This window comes from Macaca nemestrina, chromosome 3 (assembly GCF_043159975.1).
Source record: "Macaca nemestrina isolate mMacNem1 chromosome 3, mMacNem.hap1, whole genome shotgun sequence".
In the NCBI taxonomy this organism is placed as follows: Eukaryota; Metazoa; Chordata; class Mammalia; order Primates; family Cercopithecidae; genus Macaca; species Macaca nemestrina.
The window spans coordinates 118,833,634-118,852,658 of record NC_092127.1 but is presented as its reverse complement, the minus strand read 5'-3'; the positions used below and the strand labels follow the sequence as shown (position 1 = coordinate 118,852,658).

The 19,025-nt window shown below is 37.1% G+C and overlaps 1 protein-coding gene across 11 annotated transcripts in view; it reads right to left on the bottom strand.

Moving 5' to 3' along the window:
* LOC105463632 (exocyst complex component 1) overlaps window positions 1–15,083 on the bottom strand; it is a 53,001-nt gene extending 37,918 nt beyond the window's left edge. For 4 of the 11 annotated variants that reach the window (XM_071093383.1, XM_071093387.1, XM_071093388.1 and 1 more), the window contains exons 1-6: window positions 14,775–15,071; window positions 10,590–10,723; window positions 8,497–8,627; window positions 4,634–4,793; window positions 2,119–2,139; window positions 404–591 (exon numbers count right to left, since the gene is read on the bottom strand). In XM_071093383.1, the coding sequence (XP_070949484.1) occupies window positions 404–591; window positions 2,119–2,139; window positions 4,634–4,793; window positions 8,497–8,627; window positions 10,590–10,713 (624 nt within the window). In that variant the 5' untranslated portion in view covers window positions 10,714–10,723; window positions 14,775–15,071. Of the gene's footprint in view, window positions 1–403; window positions 592–2,118; window positions 2,140–4,633; window positions 4,794–8,496; window positions 8,628–10,589; window positions 10,724–14,774 lie in introns of all 11 variants that reach the window. The other 7 variants (XM_071093386.1, XM_071093390.1, XM_071093393.1 and 4 more) reach the window with 5 other exon arrangements.
* Between the last annotated feature and the right edge of the window lie 3,942 nt (window positions 15,084–19,025).

Below are 19,025 nucleotides of genomic sequence, written 5' to 3'. Positions count from 1 at the left end.
CATTTCTCTTTTCATACTTCATCCCTATTTTTTTCAAACCACACACACACACACACACACACACAAATGCTATTCTTTGGCACTGAACTATTCCGACATGTTTCAGAGGCTGAGTGAATCAACTTCCAAGATGTTCTCTGGCCTACGTTTTACTTCATCACCTCATATCAAGAACCTCTCCAAATCCAGCATCTCAGCCAACTGTCTTCATTGGCTTAATAGGAATAGTTCATCTTTTGAACAAGAACAGTAAAAGACTGATGGTAGCTGGTAACGTGCTTATAGATAAAGATGGCAATAACACACTATAAAGGCTTAAATGCTGAGGTAGCACAGTATGAACATCATTAGCCTTCTCAATCCACTATACATCACTTATTCATAGATTTCAAGAAAGTCTTACCCCATCTAGCACCTGCAGCTCTCTGGACAATTTTTCTGCAAAGGCTTCTGCATTCGAGATTGCATATTCACAGCCTTCCATCATTATTTCAATATCCTGTTCTTCTCTTGCATTTAACTCTTGGTATTCATCTACTACTTCTTCATCACCTCCTGTCACACTCTGATTTTCTCCACTTGGAACAGATTCTTAAAGAGCGTAAAAATTCAAAGTAAAATAGTCAAAAAAGTAGAAAAGACTGTAACATAATACATATAGCTAGGTATAGTTATAAACACAGGTCACATTTAGCAGCTGAAAAAGAGGAAAGAATGATTCAAACCATATGAAAAAATCAAACTTTATTTTTATAAATTTCATATGTTAATGAAATAAAGTCTTAAAAAATAAATAAAAAGCATGCAGTGTAATGCACTAACTTACAAGTGTTACAACAGGCTTTCACCACAATTTCCCAAAATACAATTAAGCTAAAATGTAAAAACAAAACACAAAAACCGGTGGAAACAAACCTAAACATTTTTTCGTACCTGATGTGGCTGTTGCTCTAACAAAACAATGACTATGAATTCAGTACACACAAAAACAATTTTCTTTCCTTTTATTCCCAGGTGAAATTTTTCTTTTGTTACTTTTGTTACTTTCATCTTCGGTATGTATATTTTTGCCAAATAATTTTTAATTAAAATGAAAAATGCATCTATAATCTATAATTTATTTTGGTCACTAGAATATTAACTGAATTTTCCATTTCTTTGTTTAAAAAAATTTCACAGGCATTGATAACATTTCTAAAGATAAGTTACAGAAGCTTTCTCAATAACTCTAATGTAAGAGCAACAACAACATGGCTGTTTGAAATTATAAAAAGTTAAACAGGCTTCAAGCTTTATAACAAAAGACCAAGAGGTCAAATTTGAAATGCTTTCTAGATGTTTCGGTTCATTTTTTTTTTGGAGGAAATACACTAGCATGTGAACCCTGTATATAAAGCTTGAGGTTAAGAGAGGTAAAATGAAAGAAATAATTTTTAACTCCTAAGATGTTATTTTACCACTCTAAATAAAGTTGGCAATTTCATAGACTTAATGGGGCATGATTTAAATTACAAACTCTGGATGCTTTTAGTATTCATTATTTTATAGGAAAATGAATATTTACATTCAGCATAACCTGAAACACGTTAATTTGTCCCAGAACAAAAACCAGCTAATTTGAAGTAACACAAGATTTACTCTTAAGAATGGTAATAAATTAGGCAGATTTAGATAACATCCCATAAAAAAAAGAAGACTAAAACTTTTGGTACAGGCAATTACAGATTTCAGTATATAAGTTTCTTAGAGAGATATTACCGAACTCCTTGTACTTTCAATGAGTCCATTTAGTTCACTGCGGAAAAAGTTCCACTGTCACGTGTGACCGCTTATTAGCAACTAGGGGGCAGGGACTGCCCAAATCATTCTGTACAGGTCCTTAAACAAGTAGACTTAAACAAATACTTTACATGATTATAATTAACTGCTTCAGAAGTATTTTCTAATGATATGTCCTTTGAAAACCAATAATAAACACTATCATTAATTTTATTACTATGTAGATTTTTAAAATAAATTTGTCCCAGTACATAATTTCATAAAATATACAACCAACGGTGTACAACAATGGCAACTAATAAAAACATATGGAATAGAAGAAGAAAAGGTGTTACGCACCTTCTGTAACTTTAGGCAGTTCTGGAGAGTAAAAAGGTATGAAAAAAGCAGAGGAAAGTAAGCAAAGAATATTAGCTGGGTAGAAAAGTAAACAGGCTTAAATTTTAAAATACTACCCGTATCTCATTTGAACTTCATGTTAAATTAAAGTTCAAAAGACAGCCAAATCAACTACAAAGTGGAAAGATTCATAAGAAGTTAAATTTGCAGTGTTCATTCTTCTTACTCACTTTCTGATAGTGACTACAAATATATTTATCTTTCTATTTTCTCTTAGTCTTTTAAGAAACAGTACTAACTAATCCTTAGAGGAGAAACCTGGGAAACTAATCATTTCCTGGGGATTATATTTAGGTCAGTTGTGACTCATGCATTTAGTCTAGTTATATTACTCAAGGCCTGAAAGCTTCACCCAGACACTCCCTCACAAAGGATTAGTCACAAAACACGGTAAGAAAGGACAAGATTGAGGCAAGTAAAAAATCACACAAAATAACAGTTCAAGCTGGCATTTAAGGATTCAAGTCAAAGATTTTTTTTTTTTAAAGCTGGTTGCAAGTAAAAGAATGAAAAAGGCAGCCAAATAAAAGCTTCACTCTACTTCAACTGCTGAAAAGTCCTCTTTTACAAACCTTATTCTGCTGAGGAGCCCCATTATTTAACTTACATATTCAATTGTCAACAATAAAAACTACCAAGTTGCCACTGCTAGCATTTATAATCAAAACAGTCTTACTTAACTATTGAGCTCTTAAATGGGGATGGTAATAATTTTTTATTTCTTTTCTAACATTACCCAAAACTTAGAGACATTTTTTTTTTAATGGGAATTAAAGGCTGTGATTTCAAGGCTCATAAAACAAGTTTGTAGACATTAATAAAGCTATTCCCTGAACTCCACTAAACCAAAGCAAGAGTTATTGATGGATAGCAAGTGATTTTCAAAATGAGATCCTTAAGGATCTTCTCAGTATTCTTAAAATCAATCTCAATTATGGTTAATGTTTGCAAACACGAACATGTCTATACTCTTGTTTTAGGGCCTAAAAAATTAAATACCTTTTTTTTTTTATGTTAGACACTTCATTTTCAAAAACAGTACTACTCTTCTCACTGATTTTGGTAATATTTCTTAATGAGACAGATCCAGGTAGGTTATGTATTTTTCTATATGATTGTCCTAAAATAAACTGGTTTCAAATCATCTTACACAATAAATAACATCTGGAAATGCATAATATTTGAAGACAGAACAGCAAGCTTGTGAATCACTGAATCACTGACTCATCAGAATGTTCAACCCTGAAATGGTAAAAAAAAAAATAAAAGCCATTCAAAGCAAATTAAACCACAATTCAAGGCATGAAAAGTTACCATAAATTTCTTGAAGGTCATTCCCTCAACACACTCAATTACCAAGATGTTGGGGACTAGTGCAGGTCAGATGGCAACCCTGGGGATTCCTACATAAGACCAGCACTACTGGTGCCTGACAGATGTGACTTGTCTCTGCCAGTGCCAAGCATTAAGCCTAAAATCAGCAGCAGACTCACTAATTACTAAGTGCTATCTTACAATGTTTATATCTTTAGGAAAGAAATTTTAAAAGTAGAGAAAATCTCATTGTATATTTTCACTAATTAACGGCAGAGTTTTTGTCTTATAACACAAAACGATGCACAGTAACATTCCTGAAGATATACTGATCAAAAATATTCTAATAAACTTCATGTCTAAGGATTTTATACTGGTAACATAATAATAGCTAATATTTACTGAGCACTTACTATGTACCTGGCACTGTTCTTACTATGTTCATATATTAAGTAATTTAATCCTCATAACAAGCCTATGAGGTAGATACTATTATTATCTCTAGTTCTGAGATAAGGGAAACCGAAACATAGAGAGTAAGTATCAATGCAAAGTCATACAGCTAGTTAATGGCAAAGCCAGGATTTGAACCCAAGAAGTCTGACTCCAGAGCTATGTTCTTAACCACTACATCTACCCTCTGTACAAAAATTACTGCTACAAGGATATTTGTCCCAGAGCTGTTTAAAAGAAGCAACGATTGGAAAATTAAAAATAAATGATTAGTTAAATAACATGGTATATCCATATAATAAGATACTGTGGTGCCACTGAAAATAATGTTGGGGTAAGTATTCAGTAACATGAAAAATGTTCATGATGCATACGTGGAAAAGTATGTTAAAAAATGTAATGTAAATTTCTTTATCTTAAAAAGGTGTTTATGCACAGGAAAAAGACTAGACGAATATCTAACAAAGTGCTAATAGTAGTTATCGCTGAAGAATAAGTGGTTTTTATTTATTTATCATAATGTATTAAGATTCTACAATAAAGCATAATTTCTGCAATAAGAGAAATTATTTTAAAGTTCTTTTACAATAAGATAATTCAGTATTTTAATTAACTTGAATGATGTCAAATTATATATTCACTTAAAGATATAATTGATTTTTACATATACATTTTTATTTAACTTTACCTTCCAAAAGCTGTGAGCTAACATTGACAAAATCAATTTTCTTCCGGAGATATCGCTGATTCAACTTCCAAATGCATGAAATAAATGCATTCTTTTCAGCAGTGCTGCTGGCAACCCATTTATATATTTTTTCAAAGTGTAAATCAAATTCAGGATTTTCCTAAAATAAAAATACACAAAAGATATTATTTTTGATCACATCCTTTTACATTGTTAATGTAAAATCTACATTAAAAAAAGGAATTTCTGCTGTTTTTGGAAAATAAAGGGTATTAAAAATCAGCTAAGCAACTGGAAGAAAAGGGTTTGGAGAATTCAATTTATAGCAAAAAGTTGACCACCCCATAGAAGCTGGATGAAAAAACAACATACTGTTGTGGTCATTTTCTTCCTATGCCCTTTAGGTCTATGAGCAGAAGTATAGGATGATGTATTGATGGCTTTGTGGCTTAGCTTCCTCATCAGTAAGACTACAATGGTCTTTAGCTTTGACATGGATCTAATTTTTCTTTTTAAATTGCCTACTGAGTTTTAGTTATAAATTTTCTTTAATAATGTACTACTATTCAAAACCGTAATTGGACATTAACTCCCTAATAAGGACTATATTTTCTAAGCATAAAACTTGAGAAAAATGCAGTGTATATCCTGGTGTACGGTGTACTTTCTAAGAACAAGTGAGGTGAAAAGCAGAGATTGCTCCTAATTATTTACTATTTAGAAAATAAGGAATGATCAAAGATATCTCAAAAGCTAAAAGTGCTGCTGGTCTTAAAGTTTATTTTTTTGAGACAGGGTCTCATTTTGTTGCCAAGGCTACAATGCAGTGGTGCAGTCATGGTTCACTGCAGCCTCGACCTCCTGGGCTCAGGCAAACCTCCCGCCTCAGCCTCCTGAGTAGCTGGGCCCATAGACACATACCAGCATGCCTAATTTTTAAAATTTTTGTGTAGAGACAAGATATCCCCATGTTACCCAGTTGATCCTCCTGCTTCGGCCTCCCAAAGTGCTGGCATTACAGGCATGAGCCCTGTTCCTGGCTGAAAGTTCTTTCATGCGACAAAGAAGCTCAACCAATCTGAGAGAATTACACTATACTTTCTACAAGTCTCTTAAGCCACGTTACAGCAATAATCCACGCCAGGCTAATATTTCTCCCTTGAATGAACAGAACTACTTGACTATTATATAAAAAACCAGGTTGGGCTTGGTGGCTCACACCTGTAATCCTAGCACTTTGGGAGGCCGAGGTGGGTAGATTGCTTGAACCCAGGAATTTGAGACCAACCTGGGCAACATGGCAAAGCCCTTCTCTACAAAAAACACAAAAATTAGCCAGGTGTAGTGGCATGTACCTGTAGTCCCAGCTACTTGGGAGGCTGAGGTGGGAGGATGGCTTGAGCCTGGAAGGTGGAGGCTGCAGTGAGCCAAGATTGTGCCACCGCACTCCAGCCTGGGTGGCAGTGTGAGACCCTGTCTCAAAACAAACAAGCAAACAAACAAACAAACTTATGGATGTATACTTCACATCCAAGGAATTAAAAAATAGGCTAAAATATTCTTAATGTTCTACAGGATAAAAGAATAATAATATATTTGATTCATTTAAAGTGTTATTTGGGGGAAATATAAATACATTAAAATAAGGGAAGTTAAATCAGATTTTTACTGTGAAGAATTGGAATCTCTTAGGAATCAGGACTTGACCTTTGGTACAACAATCATATTACAGCAGCATGGAACTACTAATTAGTTCAACGTATAGTTTAATAAACAGAATTAAAGCGTCAAAAATTTAAAACCTGCATTTACAATGAAAAGGTAATTGCATTATTACTTAAAAAAATACAATAGGAATATTGGCAACTAATATGAAACTTGATGGGAAATAATCTCTTCCCTGGGAATATTTCCCATAATACCATAAAAGAAGCTGAGTGCGCTAGTGGCAACACTCACACAAATCAATGTGTGATACAAAATGGCTAATGTTAAGTTATGTATAAAAATTTTATGTTTTATATCCATATATAGTGTACACACACCAAGGTGCGTACATAAAATGAAAAAAAAAAATCCATTAAGCAAGTTGGCAAGAGGCGTCAGCTGTGAAAATGCATTCAAACAAGCATTCAGCAATGTTACTGAATTATGCAAGTCAACAGGGTTATGAAGTGCAAAACTACTGAAGGGAAAAATGGTTCTTAATAAAGGTGCAGTTTTTAAAAGCCCTTAAGGTGTTTTGTCTTAAACAGAACCAACCAGAAAAGTTTCCACTCTTGATCCCTCCCCATGGTAATAAAAATTACTTATTAAAATGTGCTTTTTTTTTTTTTTTTTTTTTTTTTTTTTGTGGAGATGGAGTCTCGCTCTGTTGCCCAGGCTGGAGTGCAGCGGCACGATCTCGGCTCACTGCAACCTCTGCCTCCCAGGTCCAAGCAATTCTCCTGCCTCAGCCTCCCAAGTAGCTGGGACTACAGGCACATGCTGCCACGCCCGGCTAATTTTTTGTATTTTAGTAGAGACAGGGTTTCAACGTGTTACCCAGGCTGGTCCTGAACTCCTGAGCTCAGGCAATCCACCAGCCTCAGCCTCCCAAAGTGTTAGGATTACAGGCATGAGCCACCACGCCTGGACTAAATTGTTTTTTAAACATCTCATTATAATTTTCCTTCCAATCTCCATCTTTCTAAATTTCTGTCAAATCCTGTTTATACATTTCACATTTTTGTAAGCACTGAGTGCTCCTTAGGGATAAAGCAAAGGGCCAGTAAGCCTAGAATACTTAAAGAAAAGGCATGATTTACATTTGGAAGAAATCTGAATTATACAGATATAGAGGGCTCTCCTCAAATTGTTCTTACTTCATTTTTCTGCACCCAACTCAACTACCTGTCATTTTGTCCAGAGTTTTGATCCTTGGAGGTCTGTACCAAAGTAAGGGTAAAATCAGAATTTTATTTTACCAGATTGCTTTACACAGGCAATTTTTTTGTTTTTGTTGTTTTTACTTTATGCCTTTTTAGTAAATGTATGAGATTTGTAGAGCTAAAGAGCGCCTGTAGTTTCACTAGTGTTAAGCCTTGCTATTACATTAGTCCCACCGACAGTACAAGCAGTTGTGGTACAAAGTATTCCCTGGTGCTCTGTAGGTGTGTTAGGGCTGCAGAGAAAGATGAAGGGCAGAGTGAGAGAGGGTGAGGGGGGAGGAAGCACCTAATTTAATCAGAGGAGGCCTACTTGATTGCTTTGAAAAAAGGGTATTGCTGTGAAAAGCCTTGAACTGTCAGGAATATAGGTGGTCCTTTAATGTGATTATCACATTATTCAACTTTCTTGGAGTTTGAGTGTGGTTTATGTATAAAGTGTAAGATTTATATCTTTATAGATCTTATTATTTACATTCCTTAAAATAAGGTATGTAACCCACTATCACTTCTGTTTTTTTGTTGATCCACAAACATCAAAGCCATGGTGGCCTCGAAAGGCCAGTCTGGCTGCCCCAGCTGGTGATTCTATGTTTACTCATGAAGACTAAGGAAGGATTACTTTGGTTACATGATTTTGACTAAAAAAACAAACAAGCAAAAAGACTCATGACACACCACTTTACAATCCATACTACGTATAGATTTTATACAAATTATACTTAATCTAAACACAGAAATGTATACAGTCAAGGTTATTTTGCTCTAGTTTATGTAGCTTGTGCACAAACATAATTATAGCTTAAAAAAAGCAAAAAAATAAGAAAACAAACATATACATTAATTTGTTTTTAGATCATCTTAGAATACGTAATACCATGTTATAAAATGCAAGATGCTTTCTGAACACAGGTCAAAGAACTGAGAAAAACCTACTTTGATAGCATCTTTGGCATCTACCACAGCAAGGTCTCGAAGGGCCCATGCAATCTGCCTTTTGTAGAAATCTCCCTTATCGGATTTCTTGACTTTGACCACCTTAACCTGCACAGGGCGTTCAGTTGTCACTGTTAAGTAAAACACACACTTTTATTAGAAATATTACTCCTTTCACTCATTCTTCTTTTGCTCCTTGCAAGTATAGCTTTCAGGTGCCTAGTAGCTGATACTAAAAGAGGTGTAATACTTTGCAACAAGGGCTTTGACTGAGGAAAGCACAGAATCCTAATAGAAGCATCTCAGTCAGACTAGAGGATCAGAGTAGACTCCTTGAGAAATAAAGGAATGATATATTAATAACACATTAATTCAGACCAGTTTTAAAGAAAAGTATGAGGTAAAAATCTAAAGAATGATTGACATATGTAAAGTCTGCGAGGCTTGAAAGAGCAAAATAGCATTTCAAAGAGCAACAATATATTTACATATAAAGGTCTTACTATGTTGCCCAGGCTGGTCTTAAACTCCTGGGCTCCAGCCATCTGCCCACCTCAGCTTCCCTCAGTGCTGGAATTACAGGAATGAGCCACTACTCCTGGCCTAATAATTTCTTTATAGCAATGCAAGAATGGCCTAATACAGATACATTATAATTGAGTGAGGTCATTCTAAAAAGTCAATTTATCATTTGAAAAACCAAGTACAATTATACACTACACTAACAAGGGAGAAAATTTTATGATACTATCAATGATATAAAAAGCAGTTGATAAAATTCAACACCCATTCATGATTTTTTAAAAAAATTGGAAGAAATCAGGAATAGAAGGGAACTTACTTAATACTGTAAAGGATAGCTATAAAAACCCTCTACCAAATATCATGCTTAAAAATGAAGTCATTCTCTTTGAGATGGAGCCTGGATGGATAGTCCTAACTAGGAAACTAAACCAACAAAAATAAATAAAAGATATAAAGACTATAAAGGAAGGAAGAAAAATATCACTACCTTCAAAGAGTCTATAAATAATTGGAATTAATAAGAAAGTTTGGCAAGATTGATAGATATCCATATAAAACACCAACAATTCATTGTAGAATTCTAACAATATATGATTTTAAAATGTATTAATGTTAAAAAGAGCTTTCATGACTATCAAATAAAATCTAAGAATAAATCAATACCCAGGAATAAATCCAACAATATACATGCCAAACCTTTAGAGAAAATGATGAAACTCATAAAAGTTATAAAACGCCTAAACAGAGAACTGTATACCATGTTCATCGACACAAAAGATTCAATACAATAAAAATGTAAGTTCTCTCCAAATTGAACTATAGGTTCAAAACAATTCCAATCAAAATCCCAACAAAGTCTGAAACTTGACAAGTTGTTTCTAAAATTTAGGTGGAATAAAGAACAAAAACAAAATAAAAATAAGATATAAGATGATAACCAGAAATGCTCACACACACCACGACAGATGTCGACACAGGTGAACTAAGACTAAAATGTAAAAGACAAAATTATAAAACTTTTAGAATTTAGGAAAATATTTTTATGACTGTACAAAAGATATCCGGGAAGGATCTTTAAGACACCAAAAGGGAAAGCCATAAAGGATTAATTAATTTCATTTAGTTTAAATTATAAATTTCATTAAAAGGCATCATAAAAAGTGAAAAGACAAGCCACTACCTGGGATGCATACAACCAACAAAAGACTGTAGAAAGATTATAGAAAGAACTTGTACAAATCAGTAAAAGGACAAGCAACACAATAGAAAAGTGAGTAAAAGGCTTAAACAGGTAAATTTCATAGACAAGAGAATGCAATGACCAAGAAATTCATGAAAAGATGCTCAATCTCATCATTATAGGGAAATACAATTTAAAACCACAATGAGATACTATTTCACTACCACCAGATTGGCAACAATTAACAGCCTGTCAAAGCCAAGTGGGAATTTGTTGACCCAACAGTTTGTTCAATTATAGAGACAACTGGGATATTCAAAACAAAAGGAAATATCTCCTAAATAACAAAAGGATACAAAAGAAGTACTCTTTCTTACTAAATACCCACCTGTGGCACATAAAAAACAGTTCTTTTTCTTTTTTCCTGCTTTGCAGACATTCACAATGCTCAGCAGGCGTTCATCATTTGGTGTAAAAATGTCTCTTTGTAACGCATGCTTGATCGCTGTCATCTTTTCTCAGCTGAAAAATTTGGAGTATAGATATTAAGCTCACTCTCAACATCATTCCACCTTATACTTCTGAATTTATGATTTGAAAATGATTTTTGATTAACAAGCCTAGGAAAAACGATTTACTATATGAATACACCTATATCACAAAAATATAAAGCTGGAAGTTTGGAAATAAAATTAGAGAACCAGTGTTATCAAAATCTAAAATGTTTGGAAATGCTCACCGAGTATACACACACACACCCCCCCCACACACAAGATTTAAGAAAAAAATCTTCAACTCCCTGCTCAATCTTTAAATAGTTTTCTACATAAAGAACCCTTACAACTCAACAATAAAAAGACAAATAACCCAATTAAAAATTGAAAAAAATACCTGAATAGACATTTTTCCAAAGATATACAAATGGACAATAAGCACATGAAAACATGCTTAACATCACTGGCCACTAGGAAATGCAAATCAAAACCACAATGAGGTGTCAACCACTTTATACTCACAAGGGTGGTTAAAATAAAAATGATAGAAAATAATAAGTGTTGGTGAAGATGAGAAGAAACAGAACTCTTGTACGTTGCTGGCAGGATTGTAAAATGGTGCAGCCACTTTGGAAAACAGCTTAGTGGCTCCTCATAAAGTTAAACATGGGCTACCCTACAATCCAACAATTCCACTCCCAGGAGAACTGAAAACATAAGTCCACACAAAAATTTGTACATGAATGTTCATGGTAGCACTATTTGCAATGGCCAAAAAATGGAAATAACAGAAATGTCCATCAAATGATATATAAGTAAAATGTGGAATAGCCACACAATGGATTATTCGGCTACAAAAAAAAAAAAAAAAAAAAGGAAATGAAGTAATGAAACATGCTACAGTATTGATGAATCTTGATAAGATTATGCTAAGCAAACAAAAGACCACGTATTGTATGATTCCATTTATATGAAATATCCAGAATAGGAAAATCCATAGATACAGAAATATAAGTGGTTTTCAGGAGCTAGAGAGGAAGGTGGAAAGGAGGATTGACTGCTAATGGGTATGGAGTTTCTTTTTTGGGGTGATGACAATGCTTTTCAACTAGATAGTAATGATGGTTGTACAACCTTGTGAATATGCCAAAAATCGCTATATTATATAACTGAAAAGGGTGAACTTTATCATATGTAATCTCAATAAAATTGTTATAAAAATAGGTTTCCACTTATCTCCTTTATCTTACCTAACTCAGCATCTTTTCAAACATCAACTTAAGTTAAAATAATTTTTAATCTCTATTTTATTTTTCATATACATATTTGTGTGGATATATATTACTATTTTTTCAACGCAAATGTGTAGTATTTCATACATGTGAGCTTGCCTAGGACACTAACTTCTAAAACACTATTTCTTTCTATTGGAAAATGAAGAAATTATGATTTTTAAATAAATGATTTACAGTGCATTTTTATAGCACAATGACTACTTTGTAAACCAGGTCTTTCCAATATTTTACTCAATCTGTAAAACTTCTATATCTGCTCCAATTTCAAAAATTGCTTTTCTCATAAAATTCACATCTTCCCACTTCCACTTCATCTCAGCCTCTAGTCTTCTGACACTGCCCTCCTTTCTGTTCTCTTAATCTGGCCTCTCCAAGTTTACTTCTTTTCCAACCTAGCCTGGAGACAGTGCTCATTTCCCTATACCTAAACTATCCCCTACGATTATTTCACCCTGTTTGTAGACCAGTTGATCTTGTTTTTATCAATCTCCATAAACTGTATTCTTTTCTTCACTTCTCTTGGACTACCAGATGCCGCTTTCAAAAGCCACATATCCATGCTCATTGCATGCATTACAAATATCTACATCCAGTGAAAGATAGACTTTCAATGCTGCTCAGCAATTAATCCCTCATTTGATGATTCCTTTTTCCATTCCCCATGACTGTTGTTGCAAATCCTTATTACTCTCCTTCAGTTCCCAGCTCTAGAGGTTAGCCTTCTCCGTCTCTGCAAATGACTTAACAACCTACCTTGCAGAGAATATAAAAGCGATGAAATGCAATTTTCCCCAATTGCTCGCTTCTCCATCTCTCCACACCTTCACTCAACCTATCCTCCTTTTTGCCTATTATAGAGTGTCCATGCTGCTAATCCCTTAATATGTGGTAGGGCCCAGACACTACGTTATATTTCTTCCTAAACCCAAGCCACATTGGCACTGGCCAGTTTACTTTTCCATCTCTGGGCTTTTGTTAAACAATTTTCTTTTCCTAGAATTCTCTTCTCCCTAGGAAATTATAATTCATCCCTCAAGATTGTGCTAAAATGTCATCTCTTCTGTAAAGCAGCCCCCTCCCTGCCGCCACCCCGCGCAAAGAGTAATTTCTACCTCCCTAATATTTCCCTTCTATTCTGATAATATGGCATTTATGAACTGTATTTTCTAGCTAGCTGTATTTTATCTCCTATTAAAAGTAGGACCATGTCTTAATCATCTTTGTATTTCTAGAACTTGGCAAACTAGGCATTTAATAAATGCCTAAATTAACTAACATGACAGTATAGCTCCTCCAAGATTCCCCTTTTCTAATTTTCATATCTATAAGCAAATGTCCAGGTTCAAAATCCACCATATATGCTTCCCTATTCCCTTGTCAACATGAAATCTGCTACCACATTCTGCGATTTCACCCCATCCACATGTAATTTATTCCTTTCTTTTCCCACTGCAAATATACTAACCCAGGTTCACATCAACTTTACTTAACTCTACAAAATCTGGTTATCTCTTCGCAAGGTCCCACAACCCTGAACAACAAGATAATTTTAAAAGACAGTTTGTATCACATCACACTCTTACTCAACGTTTTCCTAATGGTCTCAAAACATTGCACTCCAAGCACTCTTGTTCATTTTTGACGTCAAATCTTTACTTTGGTACTTTCCATGTAAGGAAGATCATCTCCGCCCTATCCAAACCCTAATTACACTTCATAATTTACATGAAGTTGATTCAATGAAGATCTTAATCCAAAGTGATCTCTCCTCTAAATTTCTACAGCTCTTGCCGCATTAGCTAAACAAATCAAGCATCTGCCGTCTAATGGGCTCATTAAATCATAAGCTTCTGTATATCAAGAATTCTTTTAAAGAGAAAGAAGGGAGGGATATTCATCATAGTTTTGTGTTTAGTGGATACTTAAATATCTCTTAAGGTAATTAGAACTGAATAGTAAAAACTGGTCAAACGAATAATAGGGACCAACATTTACCACATACTCCCTCTCTGGCTACAAGCAACAACTGAGTGTTGTTGGCAAACAAGGCAGGATTGGGCATACATCATAAAGGAGTTAGGCATAATGAAAAGCACTATGTGACTCTTCACTCATTCAGCAAATACTGATGCTTATTAGGTGCCAGACGCTATTCTAGGTTATAGCAGTCAACATGACAGATAAGTTTATGAAGACCTGAAGCCGCGTGCTTCTATGGCATTTACACCCTGAGAGTCGAGTGATTAACTCTTCAGTCTTTACGGTACTTTTCTGAAAGTCAGTAAATAAATCCCTAGAGGTCCTCTAAAATTGTTTTCCAGGTCTGAGAACCCATGTCTGACCAAAGGCAGCCAGCCACTGCTTACTCTGTACTGGTTGAATTTCCTTAAGCTCAGTTGGACCACTACACTGTGTGACAAATAGCTGGTCAGTGTGAGTGCCCGTGTGCGATGGGCCCTGTATGCTGCTGAGACATATTAGTGCATGAAGCATTGTCATCCAGAAGATAAAACTGTGCACGGAAATAGAGAAAAACACTTAAGAGATTTGGCGGGGGGTGGGGGGCCGGGATGTGAACTTGAAGAAGAAGGAAGGCACTGTCACGCTCTCCTCTCCTGGTTCACACCAAAGAGCTTACGATCAGGGTCATTTTGCACAAATAAAATCTGGTTCTGATGGGCGGAACCGTAACGGGGCGCGTGAGGGCTGCCCTCCCAGCTCCGCATTCTGCTAGACCCGAGGACGAGGGGTTGGAGAATGCTCTGACCAGCCTTTGCGTCTTACCAGGACAAACGGGGAAAGGAAGGTCAGAGGGAGCGGTGCCCGACCCCAGGCGTGGAGACAGCAGCCGGATTGAGGAGCCGCCTTAGACCCTGGTGCCTGTCTGTCAGCTCTTCTGTCCGCCCCCGCCAGGACTACCGGGCAGCCGCGGCCGAAGGCTTACCGCAAGGACTGGGCCCGGCTGTGCCGAGGCGGGTCTTCCAAAACGGAGACCGGATGGGGGTCACTTGGATGCGCCCCTCAATAAAGCGTTGAACCGGAAGCGGCCGTTCCCCCAACACTTCCTATTTCCGGGCACGTGATAAACTCCGCGCCGGAAGTTGACCCCGTAGAAAAGGAAGAAGAAGCTATAAGGGAAAAAGGGCGTGGCCAATAGACACGGGGGACGCGGCGCCAACCGATGGGCGTGGGCTAGGCCTCACTGGAGGGGCGTGTCAGGGAAGGGAAGGGGCGGGGCCTTTGTGGCACAGAAGCTGATTTGCGAGTTGGGGATTAGATGCTGTGTGGTATTTACTTTCTCCAAAATAGTTATTTATTCAGATGTTTGCAGCAATTCATTTAAGAAGAAATTTGATTAAATGTTTTCTTTTTTCATATGTAAAGCTCTATTAACTCTAGCTACTTAAACTTTGGAGAGCTTAAATGAGTTAAATCAGAATCTCTGCGGGTGGGACCCAGACATCAGTACTTTTAATATCTTCCCAGATGATTCTCATATGCAGCTAACGTCAAGAACCATTGTCCTCATGACCTTGATACTCAAAGTGTGGTCCGTGGATCAGCTGCTTGGGCATCGTCTGGGGGCTTTTTAGGAAATGCAGTCTCTCTGGCTCACTTCAGATCTACTGAATCTGCATCTTAGCAAGATGATGCTTATGCATGTTTAAGTTTGGCCATGCCAAACATCAATAAATGATGCCAATGTTGCTTTTTGCGAGGTAGGTGTTTTATTTATTCCATAATCCTGGCACCTTTTTTTAATGCTAGGCACTTTGATTCCAGCTACAGAGGTGATTCAGGCATGAATCTTACCCTAAAGGAGTTCACAGTGTGGTAGGACTAGACAAGGTGTAAATACAAATATATATAAAATAGGACACAAAATAAGTGACCAAAGAAAGGCGTAGATCAGATAAGTGTGCTAGAAATGTAAAGGAGCAAACAGTAGTTAGAATACTTTTCACTTTCATCACATGACTTCCCTTCTATGAGCAGGATCTGGTTATATCTTTACAAAGACCCTTTCCTGCTTGGCACCAGAATGCTTACTGTGGACACTCTTTCTATGACAATTGCATGTGTTTTTTAGTCCTATTATCTTTCTTTTATTTACCTGTATGTTTATAGCCTTTCAGAAGCCTAGATCTCTTTCTTGAACCTCAAGATTTGTGTATATACTGCCCATCGCCTGACATTTCCACTTGGATGTCTTATAGACACCTCAAACTTGTGTGTCCAAAAATTAAATTATCCTCTCTCCTCTTGGATTCCCTGCAAAGTGACACTTATGTGCAATAGTTTATTTGGAAGTTTGATCCCAGGGAGCAAAATGAGGGAAGAGGAAGAAGACAAAACAAAGAAGAGGGAGATGCAGTATAAGAATGTGTTACTGAATTGGTCATCACCATATTTGAATGTTTTCTCAGTCCCTTAGGACCTTCTAAGAAGCTTTATGAAATGAGTCTCAGAACTGTTCATTAAAGGAAAGAATGGAGGAAGCATTTTTATGTCGGCTCCTGTCCTCTTTGATGGAAGAGGGCATTAACTACTCCACACTTCCAAATCGCACAGCTATGAATGCCAAGCTGACTCCCACATCAGAGACACGCTGGGGCAGGAAGTGAGAGGAGAGGTGCTGTTATTTCGCATTTGTTCAAAGTTCATCAAACCTGCTCCGAGCAGGTTGCTGCAGCAGTGGTTAGAATAATAGACTGAAGGGATTTGAAGTCGTGGCCTAAGTTGCACAGAAGGACGTAGAAGGTGTCCATACCTTGCAGCGCTCTGATCTGCTTGTGCCCTCTGTTATGTTCAGTCCTTCACAGAGGTCTCTTCAAGGTGATGGCCAGCCACAATCTCAGCAAAGCCTTGATATAAGAGAGTTAACAGAATAAGCTTCAGTTTTTACTGCTGCACCGATGTCAGGATCATACTTATATTAACTCCCTCTTCCACTACCCATTCTAATTTTCCCTCACCATTGGCCAGCACATCAGCTGGTCTAGGTTGTTTTTCCGGTGAGATGACCCCCACTTCAGCTTTTATTTTCCTTTCTCTGGTTAAGCCATGATTGCTGTAATTGTCTGTTCAAATTATCCCTGGGTACAGAAACACCAAATAAGCCCCAGCGAATTCTTTGGATTCCAAATTCCTCCCTAGTGCTATCATGGAGCAACAATCCCACATCCTTTTGCTAATCACAGTTGATTACTCCCACAAGCATAGTAATTCCTTTCTTTGTCAGCTTGTCCACTTCCATAAGAAGCACAAAGTAATCAAGTAAAAGTTTTAAGTGCAATGAATTCCATAGTGTTTATCCTGGTGGCAGCATTCCCCACTCAACTCCTGAAGAACCAATTATTGCAATCCAGCAAATTCTAATTTTTTTTTTTTTTTTTTTTTGAGTCAGAGTCTCGCTCTGTCACCCAGGCTGGAGTGCACTTACATGATCTCAGCTCACTGCAACCTCCTACCTCCTGGGTTTAAGCAATTCTCGTGCCTCAGTCTCCCAAGTAGCTAGAATTACAGGCGTGTGCCACCACACCCGGCTAACTTTTGTATTTTTTTAGTAGAGACGTGGTTTCATCATGTTGGCCAGGTTGGTCTCGAACTCCCGACATCAGGTGATTCGCCCACTTCCTTGGCCTCTCAAAGTGCTGGGATTACAGACGTGAGCCACGTTGCCCAGCCCAAATCCTAAATTTGAGAGGCAAGAAACACAAATTCTGTAAGTGGGTCACTGGGAATGATAATAAGGACTAATCCTTCTCCCATTCCTGGGTTTCTGGAGCCATGTCTTTAGCTGTTAGGGGCACACTTTATTAGTCAATTCAGTGCATTTACCACCTCCTGTAGGACAACACCCCAATCCCAAGAAAACATGTTAGCTGAGCCTGTAACAGGCCATTCCACCATTTCTTAAAGCTAGCTGAGTCTGAGAGATGAGGGATATGGCAAGATACGTGAATATCCGTGGATTCTATGGTATATTCAATGTGTACATTGTTACTTTTGGGGGACTATAAAGTGGATTCCTTGGTTGAGGTAATGTTGATGAAGAATGAAGTAGCTCTGGTGATTATAGATGTTGGCAGAATCACTGTAGGCAAGAAAGGAAAATCTAGAAGTCTGTAAATATTTTTGCTTCAGGCCACTTATCCTTCTATATAAAGTGAACAACAAAGTGTGCTGCTCTAAGCTTTGCCAACTGGAAAAGTATTCCTACAGGCTACCATTCATTTTTTTCTTTTCTTTTTTTTTTTTTTGAGATGGCGTCTTGCTCTGTTGCCCAGGCTGGAGTGCAGTGGCGCCATCTCAGCTCACTGCAAGCTTTGCCTCCTGGGTTCACACCATTCTCCTGCCTCAGCCTCCTGCGTAGCTGGGACTACAGGCACCCACCATCATGCCTGGCTAATTTTTTGTATTTTTAGTAGAGTCAGGGTTTCACCATGTTATCCAGGATGGTCTCAATCTCCTGACCTCGTGATCCACCCACCTTGGCCTCCCGAAGTGCTGGGATTACAGGCTTGAGCCACTGCACCTAGCCACAGGCTACCATTCTTAGAGTCATTCCTGAGTAGGTCTAAAGTGTAGCAGTTCACTTTTACCTACCCACCAAGATAATGTGCCAACCTGTCTGTGAACCAGGCTCAAATGTTTAATTCTGTGTGAGGTTTTCATAAAGAACTCCCGAGAGGCCATAGGAGTGAATTGAGGAAGAGATGTCAATGCTATAAAAGTACGTGCCAGGGGATTCTGAGTCACACATTCATGTAATTTACTTGTGTCTTCTGGACCTACTTAGACTAGAATCTATATGATTTCCATACTTCAGTAGACTGTTTCTGTACTTATGATTTGGTTTGACTGTTAATATCCAGCCCTAGTTTTCCCAATGGAGAATAGTTCTCTGCCTTGGAAGGCATGGTCCTGTAGACCTCTAGGGAACTGTGCTGCAATGCTCTTGCTGGAGCTTTCCAGGAATTTCATAAAGTACTCTTATTCATAACAGATCCTTCTAGCGCCATCAGATCTGCT